Raw genomic sequence first — 26483 nt, 5'->3', positions numbered from 1 at the left:
CCTGCTGCTGCTAAATCCTTTTATAAGCTCTATAGATCCAAACATTCATCCACATGTACTGCTCCGAGAATGGGTATCCTTGGGAGGGGAAACATTGTTGTCACATTCTGCAGCGCAGCAGGGAACTCGTTGAGCCTTCGGGGGGTTGTGTGATGAGGTCTGAGCCTTGAGGCCAAAAGTCGACTTAAATCAGACTGAATCTTTTCTTTTTTGTATAGAGATCAAACTGTAATAGGATTGCCAAAGAGAAGGAGGTGACTTGATAAGATAAGATAGAGATTAATCGATCCCACACTTGGCAAATTACGATGAGGCCACTCCCCAGAATTTGGAGGGGCCCACTCAACACAGCTATAGTTAAAATATGTTAGCTATGAGGTCATTGATTGTGTGCAAAGGAATAATTGTGGATGTTGTTTCATTTCAAGGAGACACTTAAAGACACTTAAGAAACAAAAGCAGGAGGTGAAACATGTTTTCTCCACAAAAAGACTCGAGGAATCAAATGTTCCAAATGTTGTCGGCACCTGCTGAAACTTTATTAGTACAAGACAGTGATATGGAAAAAAATTGTGTGATGCCAGTGGGTTTCTGCTTCCGGGGCTAAGTGAGGGTGAGAACATGACAAACGTCAGAAGTGACACTGCAGAAAGATGAGCGCAGGAGCTTCTCTCACCCCAGGAGATCGGTCCCTGCTGAAGGAAAGAGATAAACACTGTGTATTTATGTTGTGTGTTTTATATGCGCGTGTGTGTGTCTGAGAGATAGAGACACAGAGGGGAGGGGGGGATGACAAATCCTCTAGTGCACTGTGAGAGCTATGTCTTTGTTACTTCGACAAAGGCGCTCTGACACATATGAAAAAGATTCTTTTTTCCCTCCCGCATCAAACATTTTGATCTTTTCCTCTCCAACTGTCAGCGTTTCTCCCCACGTTTCCATCACTTTCTCTGATTCTCCATTTGGGTGTCTCAGCGTTTCCGCCGCCGTCTTGCTCCCTCTCCCTCCTCTTGTCTTCATTAGCTTTCCCTTTCCAGTTTTCATTTCATCGTTAACTTCTGGTATCGGAGCGGCAAAGGGTAAGGAAGGCAGAGCGAGAGAAGCACTGAATACCAATACGGAGGAGAGAGGGAGGAATGGGGAATAGGGGACATGGATAGGAGCCCTGAAGAAGGGGAAAAAAGGGATGAGGCATTGTTAGGGTGATATCAGAGGGGGGAGTAAATGAGAGAGAGGCCGTGAGAAAAGTTAACAGGCAGAAAAAAAAAGAGCAAAAGAGTGAGAGAGAATGAAAGGAGAGAAGGAAAGAAATGGCAGGAGGATGATGTTAAGAGTTACTGTGAAGCCTGCAGCAGGATAAGTGTTCCCCTGGTGGAGAGAAGGTCAGATACACACTGACAGTCAGACCACTGCTTAACCCTGCACTCTGACCACACACACTCACTCACACACACACACACTTCACTTGGGCACAAGCTTGCATACACAAATGCATGACTACAGACACACACACACACACACACACACACAGCTGATGTAAGACAGCCAGACTGAGAGCAGGATAGCTGTCTAAACATAAGCATCTGCTCAGCATCACACACAACGCTCAGAGCAAACATGCACACTAACACACTGAACATCTACAGCGTCCAAACAGCCCTTAGAGGGATCAAGGCTGATATTTGATAAACTTTAGCCGCCCCAGCTGGGGCTTAGCTAACACACACACACACACACACACACACACACACTCACACACACTGACACACCCACACTGCAAAAGGAAATTTCACAGTTTTTTTCATTAAGTCATCGAAATTGAAAGTAAAGTGCTGCATCAGATCTTTATTATATTGTGAGTGTATATGGTACATGGCCTTTGATGTTTTTTTTTACACGCATATTTGCATGAATATCATTGTTTGTGTGTGTGTGTGTGTGTGTGTGTGTGTGAGATCGTGAGCGTGATGCAGAGCTAATTGATTGTCCTCGTCAGCCCTGCTGTTCAGACTGCAGCAGCTGTCAACAGGAGCCAACTGCTACTCTAACAAGCCCTACACACACAGACACACACACACACACACACACACACACACATCCGTGCTACCTAACAAGTACCCAGATATTATCGCATTAGCCCTTAATGTAAAATCTGATGAACAGACTCACTTAAACGTACACACAAAGGCACCCGTGCACACACAGAGGCAGCTCGGAGGATCTATGAAGTGCACACGGTGTGACCAGGTCTAAGCTGGCATTCTTGACATTTGCCAGTTGGAATGACAGACGTCGGACCTATCTGAAGGCTCCTTTGACATTTCTTGATACGTGACGTGTTTAACAAAGGACCGGCTTTCCATCAAACCCGAGGCCGGAGTTGTACAAAACCGAAATTCACTTTTCGATCTACAGGAACAGTGATCAGAAGGAGCTTGTCTCATGATCCTTGGTTTTAATGGCACAGATAGAGTTAATCTGTGTAGAGCACGACTGAAATGGATTTTTTGGGGCCTATTTCTTTATGAGGGAGTAAAATATATATTGCAATGATTCACAAGATGTCGTTATCAAACCTTTGTGACAAAGACATTTAACTGAGGCTTGATAATTAGCACTGTTGCATCACAGCCAAGAGTTTCCTGGTTTGAATCCCCGTTTGCTGGGGGAGTTTTCTGTGTTGAGTTTGCATGTTTGAATACCATTTTTACATAAAATGTTCACATAAATACACATCTCTACTGCATTGTTCATCTTTTTTTAAATCAAACAACAATTTGCTCAGGCTTGAGTATTAAGGACAGGTAATATTGAAGATGCATATTCCAGATAACACTGCATCAAGCCACACATAGTCTGTGCACGCACACACACACACACACACACACACAAATACACACACAGGGTGGGTATTACTGATGAAGTGTCGGTGAATACACTCCATCACAGTGTAGGAGGTTACTTCAGGACTGGCCCCTCTCATCCCTCATTCCTTGCTTCTCTCAAACCTGCCCCTCCCTCACAATCTGTTCCTACAACCTGAGTTCGCTCACTCACCCCAACCTGCTTCTCTCTCTTTACTTTGCCGCCGTCTCCAACTCATAGATTCCTGTCCTATCTATCGCTTCCCTCTCTCTTTTTCATCTTCCCCTTCCATCCTCTAATTTTTATGAGAACTTGTTTTTCATCCTCCTTGATTAGCGAGATGGAGGGCTCTGTCAGACGCTGTCCTTTGACTCCTCCTCCATACTCAGAACTCTGTATCACCAGAGCTGTGTATGGTTATGACACAACACGTGTGTGAGACTGCGTGCTTCCTTTAGAGAAAGAGTTTCTAAATGTTGCATTGGTCCTGAATATTCTGTATTTTCCTTTTGCTGCAATTTTACTTTGCATATTGTATATTGTGCATCTGTATGTGTAGTCAGCACATATGCTAATAAGTATAATAATAAGGATAAAAACATTATGCAAGGTATTGGATTACCTCTGCCAAGGAGCAGGTTTCCAGAAAACGTGGTAGGGAGGATGAGATGGGACATGGGCAAAGAGAGACTCCCAAACATGTTGTAGCACATCTGGACAAATGCATTATAACCATGGTTTGTTTTATTACTGACATTGCAAGGTTCTTGTGTTTTTTTACATTGTCATGGATTTTCTAAGGAATAATTCATGGATCTACATGAAAAAAAGCAAGCACTCAGGGGACTGATGTCTATGAGTGTGCGCAACTTGGTGTGGATCCACATAAAAATCATTATCTATATTTAGATATAAATAGTAGATAGTGGATATTCTACTCTATTTAAGTTAAATTACTGATTAAAATAGGAACAATTGCAGCTGGTGTTGCATTCAAATATAAAAATGAACATACTTTATTGTGCAATGATGATACATTTGATGTCAATCTCTTGCACTGAGAGTGTAATGGCATCTTAACACAGGTAGGCTTTCTTTGACCTATGTGGCTGTTTTTCCCTCTCTCCCATTCTTTCTGGGTTTGTTAATATCCATGCATGTGTGCAAAGGTTTCTGTCCATCACTTCAGTTGTCTCAGTGTGTGCATGGGCCCATGAATATCCATATTTAAGTGTCCAAACACCCATTCACCGGCTTGCGCGTGTGTGTGTGGGCAGTCACTGTGTTTGTGTGTCGCGGCTGCCAGAGCCGCTCAGGCACAATGTCTCCACTGACCTGTCCTCAGTGCTGACTCAGTGAATGTTGGTCCGCTCTGCATTATTCATCAAGCTTAGCCAAGGTGTTAAACAGGAGCACATCACAGCAGAGGAGGGAGCATGCTAAGTAGATTGGCGCAAGACAAGGAGAATGCGGGGCTGTTAGCTTAGTGTGATACAAAGATTAGCTTGTAGAAACAAGACCAAAGCTGTGTCTCATTCCCAATCACACACATTTCAAAAAGGATTTGAGGACGTGGTGTGTTATACCTCTGACAAGGGGCGTGTCCTGTCGTCCTCTATAAAACCAAAATCCCTGTTTAGAACACTGCCATCTTCTGAAGTAGGATTCGGAGGATTGCTCTAGACCTGACATTTCCTTTTGGTCTAAGCCAAAGGCAACAAAGACGCTTTGGCTTCACTTTTGGAGACCCATCCTGTCGTCCAGCTTTATATACAGTCAGTGGTTTAAAGGTTCAGGGTTCAGGCACTAGTGGCATCTAGTGGTGAGGGTGCAAATTGCAAGCTACTAAAAACAGGTGAAACCAGCTGATGATTCAAGTTTCAAGAGTTTATTGATTCTTCCTTTAAGTGATTATAAACTAATTAAAAAATGATTATCAATGCTATATCCAATTTCTGCCAGTTTACCCCCGCCCCCACCCCTAAATCCTACACACCAATAATGACTATAAAAGATCATCACTATCTGTTCAACTTTTTAACTACCAATTTTCCACCCCAGTTGGCAGAGCACAGCTCATCCCTCTTCTTTGTGCCCATTAGCCAAATGTGTCCCCATCAACAAGTGTTGAGTCATAGATGCCTGAGAGGCAATCACAAAAAACAAGTGGATGCTAATGCTAATCAAAGGCCCAAAAGGACCATTGAGAGTTGTTGGAAAAGATCGAAGGATGTGCTCAAAAGCTCTGAAACAAAGACAAAATGTGTAATGTCTTATGAGTCACAGCTTTCCATGATGTCTCTTCTTCATTTTTCTCTTTATAAATAGAATGCACAGCTAATTTGCACAAACAAAGTGACACTAACACAAACATGCACATAGCGTCACAGATTCACACAAATGAGTGTAACTCAGGCATGCTCTGTAAAGCAGCCTATGCACTGATTAATGTGTTGAGCTTTACTCTTAGATTGTTTTGGCTGTTTCTTCCTCTCACCTCCGTCTTCCTCTACCTCACTCGCTCAGTCACTGCCTCTTCAATCTGTCTCCCCTGTCCATCCCAGAGTCCTTGATCTCTGCTCTGTCTCATTCCTGATTTTCAACCTCTCTTCACCTCCATTTTGTCCTTCATGCACTTTTCTGTTTGTCTGCCTGACTTTGTTCCTGATCCCCCTCTAACTTTCTCTCTCCGTGAGGATGTCCATCCTGGCTTGTGTGTATTGTTTTTTTTTCTTGGGAAGAGACTGAATGTGCTCAGTAAACAGTAGTTCTGACAGGTCTGTGAATGTTTGTCTAACCTCCTCTGTCCGTGTCACAGCACATGCCTTCGTGTTGGCTTCAAAGGGACACACGCATTCACCTTCACTACTGGCCTCACACAAAATCTTTAAACTCAGACATGTGCTTACAGAGCATACACATGTGTCCTCTCTCAACCTCTCTCACACTGAACATGTCCACCCACACACATCAACATTTTAATCCCCTCTATGAGTGCAGAATGGAAAGAGCCAAAACCCCTATGATGTTTTGGGGATTGTACTAAAACTGTCCCCAGTTAGTGGTTATGGGAACAAGTAAGTTGTCATAGTGAGCTTTTACCAAACCGACGCACCATGGCAACAGCTGCAGCCCTATAGCCATTGTTTTGGGGTCGTCCGTCCTTTTCTCATGAACATTATAATTTAGGAACTCCTTCAAAGAACTTCATCATATTTAGCACAAACATTTCTCTAATCAATTCAATGGATGAATTGATTAGAGAAATGGGTTGTCTGGCGGAACTGTCAGGTAGTTCGAGATGTCACTGTCCTGAAGATGAGGATTGAAGGAAAGAGATGAGAAGATGGATGAGCTGTGAATTTACAAGAAAGAATAAAGCAATATGCAAGATGTGTAGAGAGTTCTTTCCTTGCTTGTGAGTCTTTTGTATGTGGGACGTTAAATTTGTGAAGCTGTTTGTGGAGGATTTGAGTCAGTGTGAGTCATCAGTATCCACACGGTCAGACACCAATAGTTCCAAGAAGCCTTGATATAGAAAATTCTATATGATGTTGTTACTAGGCAACCATGTTGTTTCTAAGTGGATGTTTCAAATTCAAGTCTTACACGGGTTAATTTATTACCCTGTTCCAGTTGATAGGAACAGGATAGATAAAAGATATTGATAAATATATTTGTAAGTCAAGCTATCACCGCTAAGCATGTGATAAAGAGTTGAGCACGTCGTAGCCCTATGTGGTTGATCAGGTTTTTGAACAAGCACACATAGCAATGGCTTGGTAGCATTAGTGATATCAACATTAAACACTCGATAGGGTTGTGCATGTTTTATGCCACTCTGAATATGGACGCTAGCTGGCCAAGCTTACATCATTCGCACTACTTTCCACAAGATGCTTATTTCTGGTCATGTTGTATCAACACCTGCTGAATCATTGGCAGCTCCATCACAGCTCAGAGTTGTGTTAGTTCCACACTCTGAAAAGAAATGGTGTCTGTCTGATACCAGCTACCTCTACCCCATTGTACCATTTATGGTGACGGCAATTTGCCAGACTAATATAACTTATAATAGCGTGGCCTTATGTAAAGTCAACACAGCTGTGTTTGCACAGTTTAAATCACAAAATAGAGAAATAAATGTGATTCTGGTTTACTTTGGTGTCACATGGCTCACTGCTCATCTACATGAGTGCATCCTCTTCTTGATGTTATCCCATGACACTCTGACCACAGCTCTGTGGCCTTCATGGAAATGCAGCAGCTATGTTGTGTCCAACTGAAGGGACATAATGCATGGAGAATGTCTTTTCCTATAATTATATATACAGATATGGGCCTGCTGCTCTCTATAATTCATGAATATGCTCAACCCAGCTCCCTACATATGCATTTCTCAGATGAATGCCTATGTGGCCTGCCTAATGCACTGGACGCTCCCACGTGCCCCTTCTTTAAAACATGCACTTTCCTTCTTGATCATCATTTTGTTAGTTAGACTGGAGAATCACTGAAAGGTCCCTCCTGTCTCTCAGTCCTTTCTATATTCGGCCTTCATCTCCATGCCAACGCTTCGCTCCAGCAATCCCAATTCCCCACACTTTGACACAGAAACTGCGAAATAACATGCAGTCTCTACGTGTGTATAAAAGAAAGTGACAGAACCCGATTGGTTTAAGCGGCAAATGTGGGCCTGCAACAAAATGTGACAAAAAATGTCAGATTTGATCAGAGAGAGGGAGAGAGACAGACAGTCGTGAAGTACTGGGTTTTTTATCGAGGGTTTGCAAATTTGTGTCTAAGCATTTAAAATGTTGAAACGTGAAATCGTATATCAGGTGTTAATAAATGCAAACAAAAAGTCTAAATTAGAGCTTTCTGTGATGATCAGAAAAAGAGGGACGCAGAGGTAGAGAAGATGGTGCAGGACGGAGTGAAGACGAAGGGAGGAGAGATGCGGGGTGAGAGCCGATGCTGACCAAAGCTGACACCCCTCGGCATGCAGCGTTCATCCCCAGGGTGTGTGTGTGTGTGTGTGTGTGTGTGTGTGTGTGTGTGTGTGTCTGTCTGTGTGTGTGTGTCTGTGTGTGTGTGTGTGTGTGTGTGTGTGTGTGTGTGTGTGTGTGTGTGTGTGTGTGTGTGTGTGTGTGTTGTGTGTGTCTGTCTTTTTCATGCATCTATGGTTGTTTGAGCGTGACTGGGGAACGAGGGAGCATATTTAAAGATGATTTGTCATGAGAGAGTGGCAAAACATTGGAGCCAGCACCGCACAGGCTTTGATATGCAGCACGGCGACACACACACACGCACATGCACGCACATAGACATGCACACAGACCTTGAGCTAACATTTAGCCAGATGGAAAAGGCTTTGGTTATTTCTCATGGGTGGAAATACTCTAAGGGTGTTAGTACAGCTTCCCGCATCAACAACCAACACACACACACATATATAGATGCACACAAACACAGATCGATATATACAGTAAAGGCTTACAGATATGCACAAACAAACCCAGGTTTACATATAAACAACGCACAAACACACACATGCTCACGCAGTGTTAAGCAGTGTTCTACAATGTGTTGCCAACGACGACAGCAGATAACAGAGAATGGCAGCAAATGGGTCTGTAATAATAATAATTATAGTCATAGTAATAATGATGATGATAACAATAATGGCAGAGGAAAACGGTTTTCAAATCCAATATGTGTCTAGATTATTGGTAGAGCTACTGCCACATTCATTCAAAGCCTATATTTACAAAGCTGCCATTTAAAGTCAACCCACATTTACCAGATTACCGTAGTTTAGCCTTTAACTGTCTCACAGTATATGAATCGGGTGCAAGCTATCCAGTGCTGCATACAAATGACACGTTGTGTTTTTACGGAAAAAATATGAAGCTATAGCTAGCAGCCGGTTAGCTAATCCAAGTGTAAAGACTCAAAACAAGGGGAATTGGCTAGAAAATAAATAAATAAATAAAAAAACAAAATCCCCACACTGAAACCATCGTAAGTCATCTGGAATATTATTGTTCTGCATCTTATACGAGGATGAAATCTCTTTTCTGTCCTTGCTTGCTGAATTTTACTGAATTGTCCAGACATTCAGACATTTTACTTGCTTGGAGGACAAGTTTGGGGAAAATGTGTGGAGCAACTGACCCGGAAATTTGCGTTCTCACATACAGTCTAATTTCATAACCTCAAAGAAGATCAAATCCTAATCCAGAACAGTTTAAAACAACTGCCTACGTCTGCATAGAAACTGATAAGTGCCACCGTGAACAAGAACAGCAGCAGCAGCGCTTTCCTCTGGGGAGTTCTTCTCAGCTGAAAGTGAATGTGTTATGTGTGGCCTGTTAGCTGGTGCAGGGGCGTGCGAGAATTCATTTTAAAAAGATGAAAGCCATACAGGGGATGTCAGACAGGGGATGTCAGATGGGGAAGTGGGATAGCCTTGTTATAGGTAATGTCCTGTGGGAGAGTGTCTCTGACGGAGAATGTATCATATGCAAACTGTCACTCAAGAAAAAAGGGGGTTTGGACAGTGACTTGGAATAAAAAGTGTTGATTTAAGCACACTAGGGATATCAGCAAAATCAATTTAATCAAAAGAGAACTGTAAAGTTAACTATCTCGCCCTCATCATCACTTACTTCTCTTGCTGCAACTTCAGTACTTTCTCAACTCACACTACGTTTTTTCGAGCCTCTGATGCACACCGGTTGCTGGGTGATGAATGTGTGATTGGCACTCGGATCAGAAATAGATCTCAGAGCCACGGAGAACATCACACCCTGGCACTGGAGGTGGGAGCCAAGTTTAATTAGTGCGAATTTACCCACATACATCCTGGCAGGCACGCATCCATGGAAATGCACACATAAAATGGTACCCAGCACATTGGCAAACACACTTTGATAGACCGTGTAACACACACACGCACGCGCACACATACACACACATAACCGAGTCAAGCCGCTTCTTTGTGACGGTTATTTAAGTGTCTCATCATTAGTCTCGAAGCCTAATTGCAAGTGTCAGACATTGCGCGTACCATTGTGAATTTAAGTGTGTGTGTGTGTGTGTGTGTGTATTTAAATCTGGAGGTGTGAGTCAGATTGACTGTGATATTATCTGCACTACTGACATCATCCTATTTCCTGAGGTTGCACAACGTTGATTCTCTGCCAAGTTTGGAAGATGTAAGTGTTGTGTGACTGCTTTGGACTGCGGGTCCCATAAAAGACCCTATAAATGAGCACTAATCATTTTGTAGATGTGATGAACACCTGCAGTCTTGTGCTGCAGTAGGTTGGAAAAAAAGGTGCAAGGAATGCAATCAAACGAAAACTCAGCATTAAACAAGCAGCAACAGTATATAGATATAGATATAGATATATAGATATAGTTGCAGCTATGTAGGGAAACATCTTAAAAACACACTATTTAGCCACAAAAAAAAAAACAATTATGACAACCAATCAAGAATTAATCATTTCCTAAGTAAAGGATGCAAATCAGATAAATCCTGAAAAACGATTCATTTTATTTGTTAAATAAAAATATTTTACTATAAACAATAAAATGAGATTGATTCAATAGTCTTAAAGAGAGAGGTAAAGGAGAATGGGCTTGTGAAAGAGACAAATTCAACTGAGACTTTATTTTGTGACATATTTGGAGTTACTGGAAATAACATGCCCACTAATAAGAGCACTAATAGCCGCTCCCTGCTGGGAAATGTGTGGTGGCGATGCCATTTGTTATATTGGCTCTCACATACTCCAGCATCTTGAGTTTGACAACGAGAGTTTTAGTTTGAAGGACTATTAAACAGCAAAGTTGAAGGAACTTACTTTCACATCAGATAAATACGTGTTTTCCTAAATCATTTAGTCTCCACATTTTATAGATCCATAATTTATAAGACACAGTGAAATTACTTATATATAAAGTCACTGTATTCAATATGTCTTCCTTTCTTTCTGCCTCCGTCTGTCTCCAGAGCTGAAGGTTCTATATCTTACATTATTTGGTAAAAAATATAAAAAAAAGTACCTTTATTAATGGCTGCTTCAATCATTAATAACAACAATACATATATTAGTGTCACTCTTCTTTTTATAAATATTAAAACAAGTCTGATGGAGCTTAAGTACAACACGGCTAGACAACTGTTAGTTCACTCTCTCTCTCACCTCTCTCCCCTCTGTCCCACCCACTGCTCCTCTCTTTCCCATTTCCCCCCCTCCCAAACCAGCCGAGGCAGATGGCTGCCCACATTGAGTCAATACCGGGTCTGCATGACAGTATGAGGAGCTTTTTGAATAAAATATGACTGACACTGCCAATCAAGTACTTCACACTTTTTAGCTTTTTTTTTTTTATTGTTAATTTGCCTGTTTCCTACAGATAATATTCCGCTATACAGTCTTGAAAACAGTCCACATATATATATCAAGTCTGCAAGTCTATTTAAAGAGCTGTTCAAGCCAAAAAGCAGCATAGTTACTGTTTCTTCCCAACTCTTAAGTGCTGCAGTCTAGAGCTAGATAAAGAAGATGGTTATTGGTGTTATTGTCTTGGCATTTATGGACTTCACTGCATATCACTGTGCCTTCAACGTATGTGCTGTGTCTATAAGGATGCTGCTCGGCCCTGTCTCCATTTTAAATAGCCGTAGCTTTGCATGCGTTTGCAAAGCAAGCTAGTGAAAGTAGCTGCCAATTTCCAGTGCTGTCAATTCTCTAGACTGGATCTTTAACAGAGAGACCATTTTCTAATCATTGACTCATTTGCATGAATTTGCAATGGAGTCACTGACATCACTGCATGATTTATAGTAAGGTCAATGGTGTGAGTGACGAGCGGTATCCAAAAGAGACGGGTGGTACTTGTGCATATTTGCATATTTTCTCATTTCCAAGTCTTCCTCCCTCTTAATGCTTTCTGTCTCTCAAACACTCTTTTCCCACAGAAACACACTCGCCCGTGTGCATGGATGTGCACATAAATGCAAATTCATGTTAGAATATATCCACATTCCTATTAGACCTACACACTATACTCAAATATGCATACACACACACACACACACACACACACACACACACACACATATACACATGTATGCGAACAAACACACACAGACACACCAAATGAAGCAGAACAGACAGATATTGGTATACACCAAATGTGTTTTTACATTTGTCTATTTTTGCTGCACAAATGACAATGAACTTGAAGTAATATCACAGCGTTCACCATATTAATCATAATCCCTCTTTGGAAACTGACAGGCTAACATACTGTAGGTTTAGCAAATCAACAACCAGATCTACAGCTTTTCGAAAGGATTTAACAATAACAAATTTGCCAGAGCAGACAAATGAAAGATGTAGGGGTTGGTCTCTTTTCCAGCTGGATAAATGAGCTGGTCCATCATTTGGTAAAATCCCTGGAAGATGTTATTTCAGTCTATTAATATCTCTTTTCTCATTTCATGCAAGTTTCCTTTACCAGTGTACGGGTTGATATTACAGTGGAAGACTTTTCTAGTAGGCAAGCCAACCCCACCAACCACCTACCCAGCTCCATTATTTAGTTATTTGAATGAGCTCCACATTGATTTGAGACTCATTCAGTTGTGAGCTTGTGAGCTGCACCTAAGCCTTAAAGTGGAATGATTACCATCTTTCCTTTATCTGCACTGAGGCGTGTTTCTCTGGGTCGGTCGACAAGCTGCTCTTGTCTAATCACTCCCACATAGAACTGATCTTTACAACAACCTGCCGAATTTCTTTCTGTTATATGTTCCTGGACACATGGAGTTGTGATAATGAAGGTGAAAGGATCACCGCATTGAGAGATAATCTTCACTCCTGTGTCTGCTCATCTCTGCCGCTCTTCAAACACAAATACAATCCACTTTACTCCGAGGTCCTAGCTGTGCGTGTCTCATGTTGTGTGTGGCAGGAGAACTGCTTGAACACAAAACGTTGGACAGGAGTCAAACAAGTAATGGCAAAGGTCCTAATAGGTTTTCATTAGGGTTGGTGTTAATTGTTTAAGTGAAGGCCGGCAGGGAAGTGGGCAAGGAGGACACTCCAGCAAGATACTCTAGCACAGTGCAAGGTAACTGGGCCTAGTGTATGTCTGCCCTAATTCCAAATCAGAAGAGGTTATAGTTTTGTATAAACCCGGCAACAAACACTGAAGATTATGAATATTAGGAAATACGTTGAGGACAGTTGCCTTCATTCAGCCAGATCAGAGGTCAGGGTGAGCTGCATAGCATCAGTCCAGTTAAAAGCCGGATGGAGTTTATTACCTTCATCACACTTGAGCAGGATGAATTTTGAAACAATATGTCTGTAAACCTCTAGGCTTTCTGCTCTTTTCTAAAGATACAGAGTTTTCTACCACAACTAAAGTAAAACTTTAAATATCCTACAAGCTTCCCAAACACAATGATATTGTTTGACCTTTCAGTGGGTAGAAGCTGATTAGCTCACCCAGTAAATTCTCCAGAAACAGGCTGCGTTATTGCGGAGAAACCCAACAGAGTTCAAAGAGAACAAAACCAAATTAATTAAAAATACGAAGAAATAATAATGATATACAAATACACACACACAAACAAGTTCCCTTATGCATTATATGCTGATAGACACAAACACACACACACATACACACACAGCACTGCTCCCCAGGCACCTTAGTGGGTGAGAGTTCCTGACACATAAGCACTTTTATGACTGAATGGACCTACACAGTCAGGCTTCTGATCAGCAGAGTGGAAGAATCCCATTACAAACTGTGCCCTGTTACACACACAAACACCCACCCACACACACTCACAGATGCACACGCACATTTATTCACATAAGCATAAATCCTCATATCTGAAAGTACACGCTCTCTCTTTCTTTCGCACACACACAGTGTTAATTGCTGAGGCCAGAATTAGCAGGAGGTGAGGCTGCCAAAGAGCGCTGAATGACCGATGAGACAGAATTACTGACTGAGGCAGAGAGGAGGAATCTGAAGAGAGGAAGAGATGGGAGGAGATAGCAGGAGGAATTAAGGGAAGTTTGCCGTAAAGGGGTGGAGGAGAAGGCCAAAGCTTCATCAGCATCTCCCTTGGGTGCAGGCTGCGGTGCCTTGATTATGCATTCAGCTCTCTCGCAAGAAAAAAACACTAACCCGTCAGGAAAATAGCCCAGTCAGCCTACTGCAGCACACAGCCTGACCTTAGAGAGTGTGTGTGTATGTGTGTGTGTGTAGGTGTGTGTTTCTTTTTATGGTTGTTTATGTTCCATGGTCACTTTTAGCCGGTCCTCAGAAATCTGGTCTTTTTGAGGGTTAAAGCTCTTTAGGTACAGGTTAGAGTTCGGTTTAAGGTTAAGGTTAGGGTTAAGGTGAGGGTGAAGGTAAGGGTTAAGCTTCGGCTATGTTGGACAGATTGGTCATTGCGGGCGACAACACAACGCCCCTCCCTTTCAACTGGCCCTTGAGGCGCAAAACTTGGTACAGTCATCTGCAGGTGTCGCTGCTGGAGAAGGGCGAAGAAGAGGAAACACAAACAGAAAAGTTTTGCAATTGGCTTATTTCATCCAAATACTTTGACGCTTGTGCGCACTTATTTACTGTAGCAACTGGTAAAAGAGTGTGTTTTCCATTTTTCCTGCAATGCATCTTCTTTACCTACAGACTGTAATTTCCCTCCAGGAGCCATCAGATATTGGCTATAGTCCCTCATCGTGTGACACAAATAAGGAAGCATAGAAATAACTGTAGATGGTACGTGACGTCATGTGCAAACACAGGAACAGTGAGTGAAGTCTAGGCTTCAAAGAATAAGGTGAGGGGTTAGGGAATGGTTTATGTCAGTTATTGTCCTCTTAAGTGTAAAAAGACAAACCTGTGCGTGTGTCTGTGTGTGTGTTTGTTTGTGTCACAAATTCTCTAAGGTTTTATTGTGCAATATTAAAAGTGGATTTATGTTTTAGTTAAGTTGTTGGTATTTCCTGATTAGCTATTACTCTAAACACTTTGTAAAGTACCGTTATAGTTTATAAAACCAATTGGTAAAGCAATAAAAGTATAAACCCAAACCCATGGTAGCCAAAAGGTGTAAATATATCCAACAACAGGATGTAGCCCAGACTGACAGTGGCATGTCACTTAAAGGGCAACTATTGTTCTCAATAGCTGCTATAAAACTAGGTCTGACTGGAGAGTGATTCTAAAATATTTTTAATGTTCAGTCAAAATTTCCTTTTAGTCTGTATTGTTTCCTCTTCCCCCTGTTCTGCCCATGTTCATTGGGCAGAACAATGAGAATGGATCGGAATATTTTCATCCAAAATATCTGTCCCAAAGCACTTGCCTCAAAATTCATTTGAGTCGGGTTAAAACAAAATAAAAATCTGACATTTCATGAAATAACCCAATTCACTGTGTTACCAAGAGATAGATGAGAAGATTCATGCCACTGTTTATCTTTCTAATTTTAAGCTGCAGCCAGCAGGCAGTAAGCTTAGCATAAAAAATGGAAAAGGTGGTAAACAGAATCTTTGGCTCTGTAAAAAAATTCAAAATAAATCCTCCTACCAGCACTAACACTCACTAATTACCATGCTATATCTTGTTTTTGTCAATCCACACAAACATAGCAGTGTAAAAAGCTTAAAACTAAAACTGAAAGTGGACTTTGTTACCTTTGCTGTTTGTAAGAAGTTTCCAAAAAGCCAAAGGCTTCTTAAGGGTTGGATCTGAGGTCAATCTCTGCTGACATCATGTCGTCGTTAGACAGAAATGTCACATTTTTATTTGTATTGTTTATATGCCAAAATGCATAAAAGTCTATGAGCTCTATTTTAACAACCTAAGCACATGGTCTAAAGCAGATGGGCCAAGTGTGTTAAAGGCTTTTGCTAGTTTAATAGTGAAGGTACACATGGTTTGAAAGGGTTGTAGGTTTTTCCCTAAATTAATTATTGGGTGTGTTTTGGGCGTAACATGCGATAAGGCAATCAGAGTGTCAACTCCAATTCAGTTTAATGTGTTCTTGAACCTCATTGGATAATGGCTGATCTGTCAGGCTTCATAGATGAGTTGCCAATCTCTGTGTAAACATAAAGATCTGAGTGTAAAGATCTTGTACCATTGACTTTAAATGGTCCAACAATGCCCCTTACCACACCTCGGTTTAAAACCAACATGATCATTGGGGCACTTGCATCTCGCTCTCCATTGCTTTGACGGTGTGTAAGATAGGGACAAATGTGTTTTTGTAGTGTGTAGATTTACATTTTGTGTGCATGTGTGTGAACAAGCTGCTCTGCTTGTTTTTATTTAAAACTGGACTAACTAACTGATGAGTTGTAACCACTAACACACAGCAATCGCCTCACCACAGACTTGTACCGCAAAGAGGAAAACATCACAGTCACCCCGGTGGTGGGATCCATCCACAGCCCACGCTACCCGAACGCTTATCCCCGCAACCTGATGTTGTCATGGAAACTGCTGTCACCGCCAGGGAGCCGCATTCACCTGGAGTTTGACGGACACTTCGGCCTGGAGGAGGCTGAGAATGGAGTGTGCAGGTAAAACACGAGATGCAGAGAAACAGATAAGCAGGCAGGCAGAAGGCAGGGCAGTGGAGTTCAGAAGGCAGAATTAGAGCAGGAGACATGAAACAAAGCAAAAAAGACAAAAGGAAGAGAAGGAACATGACCAAAAGGGGGAAAGAGGGAAAGAGGTAAAAGACTAGAAGAAGTCAGGTGAAGTCACATGAAAGTAACAGGCAGTGAGAGAATAAAGGATGGAGGGGTCGATTTAACGTTATCAAAGAGGGGATGAAAAGTTTAGTGAGTAAACTCTCCAGTTGAGCAGTACAATGTGTGGAAATGATTTGATAATGACTTTACAGTATCACATCAACAGTAAACTGTGATGGAAAGTATGTGCGTGAAAAGAATCTGCAAAGGTGCAGGGGGGGTAGAATCACTACAAGAGATGGACAGTTGAAGTTTGCTTTCTTGGCAAGAAGTAGAATAAGTTTGTCCTTGTGGGTTGTGGGTGTGGGGGGTATACTTTTAATCCCCATATGCAACTCCGCTGTCTTTGTAAGCACTTTTCTGAATAGACAAGGGGGAGCAGCAGGGGCGGAAGAGGGGGAGGAGAGAGTAGAAGAGGTAGAAAGGAGCTTTGCTTGCTTATTCAGATCTCCTACGTCACATTGACTACATTGTGTGTATTTCTGTGTGTGCGTTTGATAGATGTACTAACTGAGTGGGAAGTTGACTGCTTGTTATGCACATTATATGTTTTTTTGCATAATTACGTTGTGCAAAAACTTTGTATACCTTGCCCAACATGAAAATCTTGTTGTCAGGTACTTTGGCAGGATGGCCAGGTGGTTTGAGGAGACATCAAAAAGTTCTGATGACAAGAGTGGAAGTGTCTGATTCCAAAACTAATGTAGATTGTGCTAATGAGAACAGAAATGCACACCAAAGCCATTTTCAGAAATGAACTGAAATTGTTTGGGAAACTGGGTCCGAACATTTTCGGAGTTTACGTTTCACATATGAAGAATGTCCTGAACATTCAGGTGAGAGGCCTGAACCCTAACCCTAACCCAAAAATTAAATGGACAATGTCTGGACTCCAGTGCATTTCTGAAAGCAGCTTATGTCATTCAAGCTAAATCACGTTTTATTACTTTTGTTACTTCTTATTTAAAAAACAAAATCTTAGTATTCATATTGTCTTTGTTTCACTCCAGGTATGACTTTGTTGAAGTGGAGGACCAATCAGAGACAAGCACTATAATTTGGGGTCGCTGGTGTGGGCAGAAAGCTCCGCCCCGCCTCAACTCCAAAACCAACATGCTCCGAGTCACCTTCAAGTCTGATGATTACTTTGTTGCAAAGCCGGGATTCAAAGTCTACTACTCCCTGCTGGTGAGAGACCAACACACACACACACTCAAGAACACACACACACAGACACACACACACAGAGACACACACACAGCTGACGATGAATCAGGAGCTGCTATGTGGGACACGGCTTAAAGTTTTTTTGTCATATCGGGTTCACCCCGAGTACCACTGCATTGCTCCAGGTGAAATGCTTTTTTCACTCTATTACACCCTTTTGACAATAAAAGAGAGAAACGGTAAGATGAGGAGATAAAAAGAGAGGAAGGGAGCGAGGGAAGATCTAGTAACATGGTCGGTAAAATGCCAACACGTATTAGCCGACTGTTCTTTTCACACACGTCCACTCGACAGTAGAGGAGAGATGGAAGGATTGGGAGAAGGGGTGGTGGGGGGGGGGTGAAAATGTTATCCTAAAGGCTGTCAAATGAAGGGATAGGGAGATTAGCTTTGTCAATCTGTCAGGAAGAGGAAAGAATGAAATAGGGAGAGTCGGATTTGAAGATGTTCTCTCGCCCTATAATCGAGGGGAAAGGGGAAGAGGGACAGCAGTGGAGAGAGAGAAAGAGGCTTTAAAGATGTTCCTTGACTTCCTCTTTTATGATTAGAGGAGAGACAGAGGAGAAGAGACAAAGCATGGCTGACGAGCTTGAACCAGTGGCATTGCTTATCATCTGATAAAAATCCCTGGTATGAGCACAGATGGAGTAAAGGGCAAGGCAGAGAGAGAAAGCAAGACAGACAGAGATGCTGTTTTTTTCGCTGGGGTTGAATGAGATTTGTAAAGATAAGGCTGTCGTTGTTCTTTGTGTTTCTTGTCAGAAAATCCTATGAAGACCAAGACCAACCATTCATTTGTTATCATTTTCTAATTCTCTTTTTGATTTGACAGAATAAACAATGGAGAACAGATTTTTTAACAACGTCATCTTAGGAATCATTGACTTACTACTTATACTTGGATTGGCTTGTCTTGGATTGGCCACTGAGAAACAGTGAGAGCACAAGAGACTAAGCAGATAAATCACAGTCCAGTCTGCATAGCCACAACCTGTAGTTAGATTACTAAGGAGATGCAAGTCTGGTTACAGCTTTGGCTGCTGTGTTGAGTACACAGCTATATGTCCAGCCTGTACACAGCATCAATTCAATAGAGAAGCACATTGGCCATCACTTTGCTAGTTTTCTTTTAGCCGTCAGCCTTCACACTCTCGTGAGAACGACTTCGATTTGACATGGAAACCAGATCAGATTCGTACTGGTTTGTGAGTCATCTTATTTTGGGGGAGCTAGAGAAAAGGTGTTTGCTTGTGGCATCAGTTTTCACAGCTTTAATTTGATATCTTTTATTAAAATGTTTATTTAAAAAAAAAAAATCTGAAAACACAATTGGGATCCATTTTTAGGCTTTGATACCTTTAATTACCTCAACCACAGACACTAGAGGTGCACAATGTTCCAACACCATCGACTAATAACTAAGTAAATGCGATCGGCAGTATGTGTGAAGCTTGACTGGAATGAGGAGACACACACACACACACACACACACACACACACACACACACACACACAGGAGAGAAGTTCTTCCTGCTGATTATCAATCATAATCAAGGTAAAAGTTTGAAGTCAGCCTTAATCAGGATTTAAGACTTGACAAAATGTACCTAATTTTCACCACTGCAAAAACCACACACAACTGCCTTATCTCTCTTCCTCAGACACTTGTCCGGTTTTTCTCCGTCTTCGCACCCTCCTCACACTTTGTATTATTTATTGTGGTCAAATTATCCCTTTTCTGTTCATTTGAAGCAGAATCCAATGCTTGAGGGTTTTCCCATTTCATCAGTTTTTACCCATTTTTCAACCAGCCCCTGCATTTCTCTTTCTATCTTATTCACACAAACACACACACACACACACACGTACACACACACACACACACACACACACACAGAGAGAGAGCTTCCCTTCAGCTAGGCCGGAGCTGTGTGCGCGGCTTAATTTAGCAGGTCTAATTTGTTCTTTGCAGACCTGCCGAACAGATAAGAGGGAGGAGGAGAGGAAGCAGAGAGAGGAGAGAAGGCAGAGAGAGACAGCGAGCGAGAATGAGGAGAACCAGCATTGAAGGGAGAGAACAGGTGTCTGAGATGGTATCAGCAAGTCAGCTAATGACTGAAACAGCCTGGACTCAGAGACGCAGAGAGAGCGACGCATTTGTGAGGCAGGGAGATATGGAGTGGACTCAGGTTGACTAGATGAAAGAAAAACCAAGAGGGGAAGTAAACAGCATTAGTGCGACACAGAGAAAAGGTAGCGTCAGATAGAAGCACATAAGAAATAGACAGTGAATAAGTTCATCAGTTTCAGATCTTCAAATCTCATTGTCACTATCATCACTATCTACAAATCAACCTGAATCCGTCTGTCTGGTTAGAGCTCGTATCAGGGTCTCTGGGTTCCTGGAAACCAAGCATATTACCTACAGGGTCTAGCCTGGTCCAAAATACATTCGGTCTAATCAGGTCTGGACTGTTACACTCATGTCTTCGGTGTATGTGACTGTGAGACAGAACATTTGCAGTGAAAATGACATAGTGCAGCTTGTAAAAACCTTTAATGGCTGCTTGTTAATTAGAGGAGCATCATGCTGCGGCATCCTTGGCATTTTGAGTGGAAAGCCAGGTCTCAAAAAGCTTAAACTCATGAGACATAACAAAAGTATTGAAATTAGATTGTTTAAATCACCTCTCATGGTGGTTTGTGAGGCGATTAAATAGAATTTTGTCAACCTGCAAATGTATCAAATCTCTCTAAGATGCCTTTATGATGTTTACTCCTTCTGAGTATAAAGGCCAGTAATCAGTCTGTGGAATTCACTCTGTAAGATTTCACAACCTCAGATTTTCATCTTCATTTACTTTGGTCACCTTTTTGCCAGAATTGATTTTGTTGTCTGATCACATTTGAGTAACAGTGCTGTGTTTTGGCTGGGAATGCCTGGGGTGGGAAGTACAACTAAGGCAGGTGCAGTTGGGAAAAGTTCATTGATCTAGTAATATGAGCCAAGTTAGTTCCTAGAATCCCAGAATAACCCAACATGTGTGCATCCCGCGGAGACAGGACTCATTTGTTTAATGGAATATGACCCAGGATGAAAAGAAAACACAGGCATGTGTTCTTGTATGTTTGTTCTCCTTGTATTGCTTTCTTAAAAAAGGACCAACTCTGGTTTATATCATCTTACTGGGAACGTTTTTACATTGAAGAATATTTTGGTTGGTCTCCACTTCTCCTACAAAGGGCTTGTTGAGGTTAAAGACTTGGTTTAAGGTTAAGTTTAGAAGAAGTGCTATTTTAATGTCAATCACCAAGAGACAGGATCAAAACTAAATTATTAGAGTAAACATGAAAAGCCAGTGTGGTACATAGGAGGAAGCATTTTTCTGGCTTTAACCTGGAAAGTAGCGCAGCGATTAGATAGGATAAATGTAGCCTGTGTGATTAATCTATTAATAACTTCAACGTCCTCTGGCTGCAAGCGAGATAACGAGTCATGCAGGATCAAGATTCGACAGGATGCTGTTGCTTCTTTCACCGTCCACCACACACACTCAATCTTCAGCTGCTCCAGCATCCAACTGTACAAAACAGGATGATGACAAGGGCACCTCCCTGGTGCCCTCTCCACTTCACTGCCACTGAGAAGAAGAATGATTCCATAGCACCAGTGAGTTTGGCAATATTGGCTAAAATATTACTTTATATAACAAATATTGCTTCACAAATTACATTTGAAGTGTTTACATGATACATCTTAACTATGTCTGACATGTATGTATTCATGTTAGTCTACTTTGGTCATAATTGCATCTTTTATTTGCATGAGCACATTCGTGAGGGGAGTGAAAAAAAGTATGACTTTCATGACTTACACCATCAGCCTTTGTTGTCTCTCAATGAAAAGTGAGTAACGTGCGATTGCCACACAGCAGCTAACTCCTCCACATTATTACCGTGCAAGACGCCTGTTTTCTGCCTTGTTTCATCACATTCATCTGAGATGATCCGTATGCAAAGTGCAGCATGACTTATTATCACTGACCAGAATTTAGTTTCCCCACACAGATGCAGGACGGCTGATGAAAACATGAATGAATGTGTTAGAATTATAATTCAATAAATCCCCACAAACATCTAATGCACCACCAATGAAAGGCAAGAATTTAACACAATTCTAATCAGGACAAAAGCAACCACACCACAGTTGTTAAAGAAAAAGTTAAGTTTAAATCAATTTACATTCTACTGAGATACATTTACATTTGCATATAATTTTTTCAAGGACACACTTTTTTAAAGTAATACCATAAAAAGTGTGAGGAGGGTCGTGAGTTAAGTAGTTATAGTAGGAGGGTAAAAGTTTGGTACTGTAGCTGTCAGGTGACGGGAGGCTACATCCTGAGACGTTTTCAGTCAGCAGGTTCTGATTCACTGTCTCTCTTTTTAGACTATTAAGTGGCCCAGATGTGCTTAAAACATGAAGCATTTAACCTTAAAAGGAAATGAGAGTAGGGATCTGTAAACACGAGTCACACAAACACACACACACACACGCCCTGCCCTCTCTTACAGGAAACCTTCTGACCTCATTCACAGCTGGTTTGGGTGTGCGTTTATGTGAATGAGTACATTTAAAGGCTTTGATGTCAACTCTATTACAGACACACACACTGGAACACACACACACACACACACACACACACACACACATGCACTAAGATAAAGTGAGGGCACTGTGTCTTTGAAGTGTGGTTCAGACAGATTTACTGTTCCACATTGACCAGAGACGGTATTTAAGACTCTTCAAGGAGAGGGATTCAATATCCAATGAGATTTTATGTGTGTGTGTGTGTGTAAAGAGAGTGATGCTGGAGACGGTGTGTGTGTGTGTGCAAGTGTGTGGGGGAGAGGGAGTAAAGATAGAAAAAATGTGCGCATTTGTGCCAAATATGTCAGTCTGATGAGTGTATATCACGTTAATATGCTTTGACCATTCTAATTTCTTTGACACACACACACGCACACGCAGACACATGAACACACACACACACACACACACACACACACAGGCGTGCTGTGACCAGCTTCATTGGAGATTCTTCTTCAGATTTTACCAACACAATGACGGCCCATCAGTTAGACAGGCAGACTCCTGAATGTCTTGGTTAACCTTAGTTGTGTGTAAAGTCACAATAAGGATATACACTTTAATGTTTACACAAAGCCAAGGTTAATGCCCCATCTGCTGATCTTTCCGCAATGTCCACATGTTTTACTGCCTCACCTAAACACAACCATCACCTACAGTCACTGTGAGTAAATGCAGAAGTATCCATCCATCTAATAAAAGAGACACTTGCATTCCTAAACATTTAAATCCACAGCAACAGCTTTTAGTATCGTTTATGCTGTAGATGTCTGTTGAATGTATAAATAGGCTTTGGTTTTCGATGCTTAAACATTGAGGCCCCACAAGTAACTTTTCACTTTCGCCTCTGTGGACAAAGGCCGTAGTTTTCCTATCGTTAGAGTTGTTGTAGGTCATAAAGAGGCAGCGATAATAAAACGAGACCATTTAGTAGCCAATTCAAAACTCCTTGTTGTACGTTTAACCAAACTATAACAGCAGTACCAAACATCAACATTTGCTTTCAGCTAGCCCCCACATGCAGCTATTGTGATATGTATAAGCTTGCACCAACAGGACCCTGTGCATATACCTACACAGCCACCACATGACATTTAACCTTGACTAACGACCATGATTCCTTAAGTCAGACCTAAATCCTGTAGTAGGTGGCATCAGTTCATTTGATGAACTAAACCAATCAGGCTCCCCCTATCACCAACTGAGAAAGCACAAAACAATCACAAAAGAAACAAAAAAACTGTGTATTATATTAATTTAATAATAAACTCTCTTTTCTGTTTGGTTCTTTTATCCACCCCCGCAGCACGAAGCTCCTCTACCTGCAGCCAACACCAACTGGGAGGCTGTCACTATGGTCATGTCGGTGAGTCACACACAAGCATACACACACATTGTTATGGTTAGAATCCTAGAATTCAAATTAAAACAGGAAATGGTTGACCTCTGTTTGAATTAGATGTGCCAGCACCAGACCTGGTACTTAGTCACACGTTAACCACAGAGAAATCCAAAGAAACAACTGCATATTTTTTTGCACAAAGGAAAAGGAAATGTCACATGAGGATCATCTCACATTCATCATCAGGATGATACTATTTTATTTTTAATTAATCTGTATCTTTTACAAACCCTTTTCTTCCAAGCTATACATTAATAGAGTATTTGCCGATGTAGCAGATATTGTTTTGAACACATACTGTAAAGCCATACCTGCCTTCTGACCCCATCAATAACCCACACACACGGGAGAACTAATAATTAAGATATACGGCCAGTTTGTATCATCCAGCTCCCCCCCCCCACACAGACCATAATCATGCATGTATGCACTTCACTTAATATGCACGAGGCTTGCGATGCAACATGACATGCTTCCTTAGACTAATGTTTTTATAACCATGTGTAATCAGTGTAATTTGTGTCTGTGTGTAAGAGCGCTCAGACTCAGTGACATACTGTATGTGATTGTAATAATTAGCGTGCGCTGTGCTACGTGGCAGTTCTTCTGCATGGGCAGATAATGGTTCTGTGTATGTGGGTGTTATTGCATGTGCACTGTGTGTATGAGGATGTCACTTCCAGGGCAGAAGGGAAGTTCACACATGTTGGCCTCTTCCACTTCCATGTTCTACTTTAATCTGCTTCATGGTGGTTGAATGGCTGAATTTACATAAGTTCATGTTTGTAACTGAGCAAGTCATACAAAAGTATGATTATATATTACATTATTATCATTTTATCAGATTATCTTGATAAAAATAATGATTTTCCAGCTGTTTTCAGTTTCTGGCTGATCTACTGAAGTACAAGGTATATCAGACAACGATATCTGAAAAGTAATTAAATTACCTCCATGTTCAGTTGAGCTTGCGTGTCACCATTAACTTTACATGAGCCAGGGTTCCATTTTGTGTAGCAGGGTGTACCGATCTAAGTCTCAGCTATCAGCCCTGACATTTCCTCATCAATTACCTTTGTCCTGTGGTCTGCTTGGAGGTCAGTGCTGATTGTGGCTGCCAGAGTCAGAGGCATAATCGTCCTACATGCTGTCACATTTTGATTGTGATTGCCTCCTATATAGATAAAGAGCCAGCAGCAGGGAGCTGTCATCATTGGGTAATCATCTGTGTTATGTGCTGTATATTCAGGCATAGAAAATATACAACATGAGAATAATCTATTTAAAAAGTATGATTTTCACAGTTTTTCTTGTCAGACTAACTGTGGACTTTTACACAAAGGGTGAATGGCTCAATATAAACGTAGTGTTTATTATGGCACAAACTTTTCATGTGCTGTGCATAAGATTTTGTTTAATTTTCAAGATAACTATTGCAAATATGAAAAGAAATATACATTTGACATATTATACAGACAACAGGTTGGTTCTTTAACATGTCAGACTAAACCCAGATGCTTGGGTGTATAGATGGTGAGTGCATGGAGAGTATCTAAAATCACAACTGCAACATTTTAGATTAGGTTTTAATCACAGTCCACAATATAGAAACATATGACATTTATAACAGTATATACAGTATATCCTGTAGATAAAGATTTCAAGTGAGAAATATAGGAAATAACTACAGTGGGAAAAGACCACATCAGATTTATACAACTGCTGTTTTTCCATTGCAGTAAAATTTCCCTCTCAACTCTTTGTAGGAATCTGGAAATATTATATACATTTATGGGCTCTACAATAAAACCTTTAAATTTAAATATTATTGTGCTAGATAACAATGGTGGAAGAATAGCAAAGCGAGCCGAGAAGCCCTCATGGCTAGCTGCAATTTCCCTGCAAGCAACCTATAAATGAACAACTGCTGAAGTCAGACTAGGCTTCAAATATATAATGAATGATTCATCTGTATCTTTTGACCTTTGCTGTTTGCAGGACAGCGGTGGAGGGCAGATGGTGCCCGTCACGCAGGTTCCTTTCTCACTGGAGGATCTGGACCGGACCATAGCTGCCTTCGACACGGTGGAGCAGCTGCTCAGATCCCTGAACCCAGACACCTGGAGGCAGGACCTGGACAGCATCTACACTCAGACACACATACATTATATGTCCAGGGCCTATCATCTGGCAAGCAGACATAATAAAGGTAAATATACTGAGCTCTCTAATCCATTTGAGACCTTTACATGATTTCAAAAGTCTCCAGAGGATATCATGTATAATTATAGTGAGAAGATTGGAATAACGTCTTTGGTTTTTATATTTCTCTAGGACCACAGATCACAAGGATCCAGCAGGTTCTTGAGTAATTTTTACTTGAAAAGTTAAATTATGTTTCTTTTTTATCAAACATATAAAAACAACAATTTTTATGCACTATATCTAAGTATAAACGCAGCAGAGTAATATTTAGTTTCCAAGCCTTCAGTGGCTTGTTGAGTTAGTAAAGGAAGACGGGAGCGGTGATGTT

The 26483-nt window shown here is 41.3% G+C and overlaps 1 protein-coding gene across 3 annotated transcripts in view; it reads left to right on the top strand.

The window, feature by feature from the left end:
* Positions 1-26483, top strand: part of pdgfd (platelet derived growth factor d) — a 45779-nt gene that overhangs the window by 9765 nt on the left and 9531 nt on the right. Inside the window, exons 1-5 of one of the 3 annotated variants that reach the window (XM_053423327.1) lie at positions 1066-1382; positions 16307-16496; positions 17681-17858; positions 23855-23914; positions 25949-26159. In XM_053423327.1, coding sequence (XP_053279302.1) covers positions 16399-16496; positions 17681-17858; positions 23855-23914; positions 25949-26159 — 547 coding nt within the window. In that variant the 5' untranslated portion in view covers positions 1066-1382; positions 16307-16398. Of the gene's footprint in view, positions 1-1065; positions 1383-16289; positions 16497-17680; positions 17859-23854; positions 23915-25948; positions 26160-26483 lie in introns of those variants that run through there. The other 2 variants (XM_053423328.1, XM_053423326.1) reach the window with 2 other exon arrangements.

The sequence above is a fragment of the Pleuronectes platessa genome, chromosome 5 (genome assembly GCF_947347685.1).
Source record: "Pleuronectes platessa chromosome 5, fPlePla1.1, whole genome shotgun sequence".
In the NCBI taxonomy this organism is placed as follows: Eukaryota; Metazoa; Chordata; class Actinopteri; order Pleuronectiformes; family Pleuronectidae; genus Pleuronectes; species Pleuronectes platessa.
This window is presented reverse-complemented; position numbering and strand designations above follow the sequence as displayed.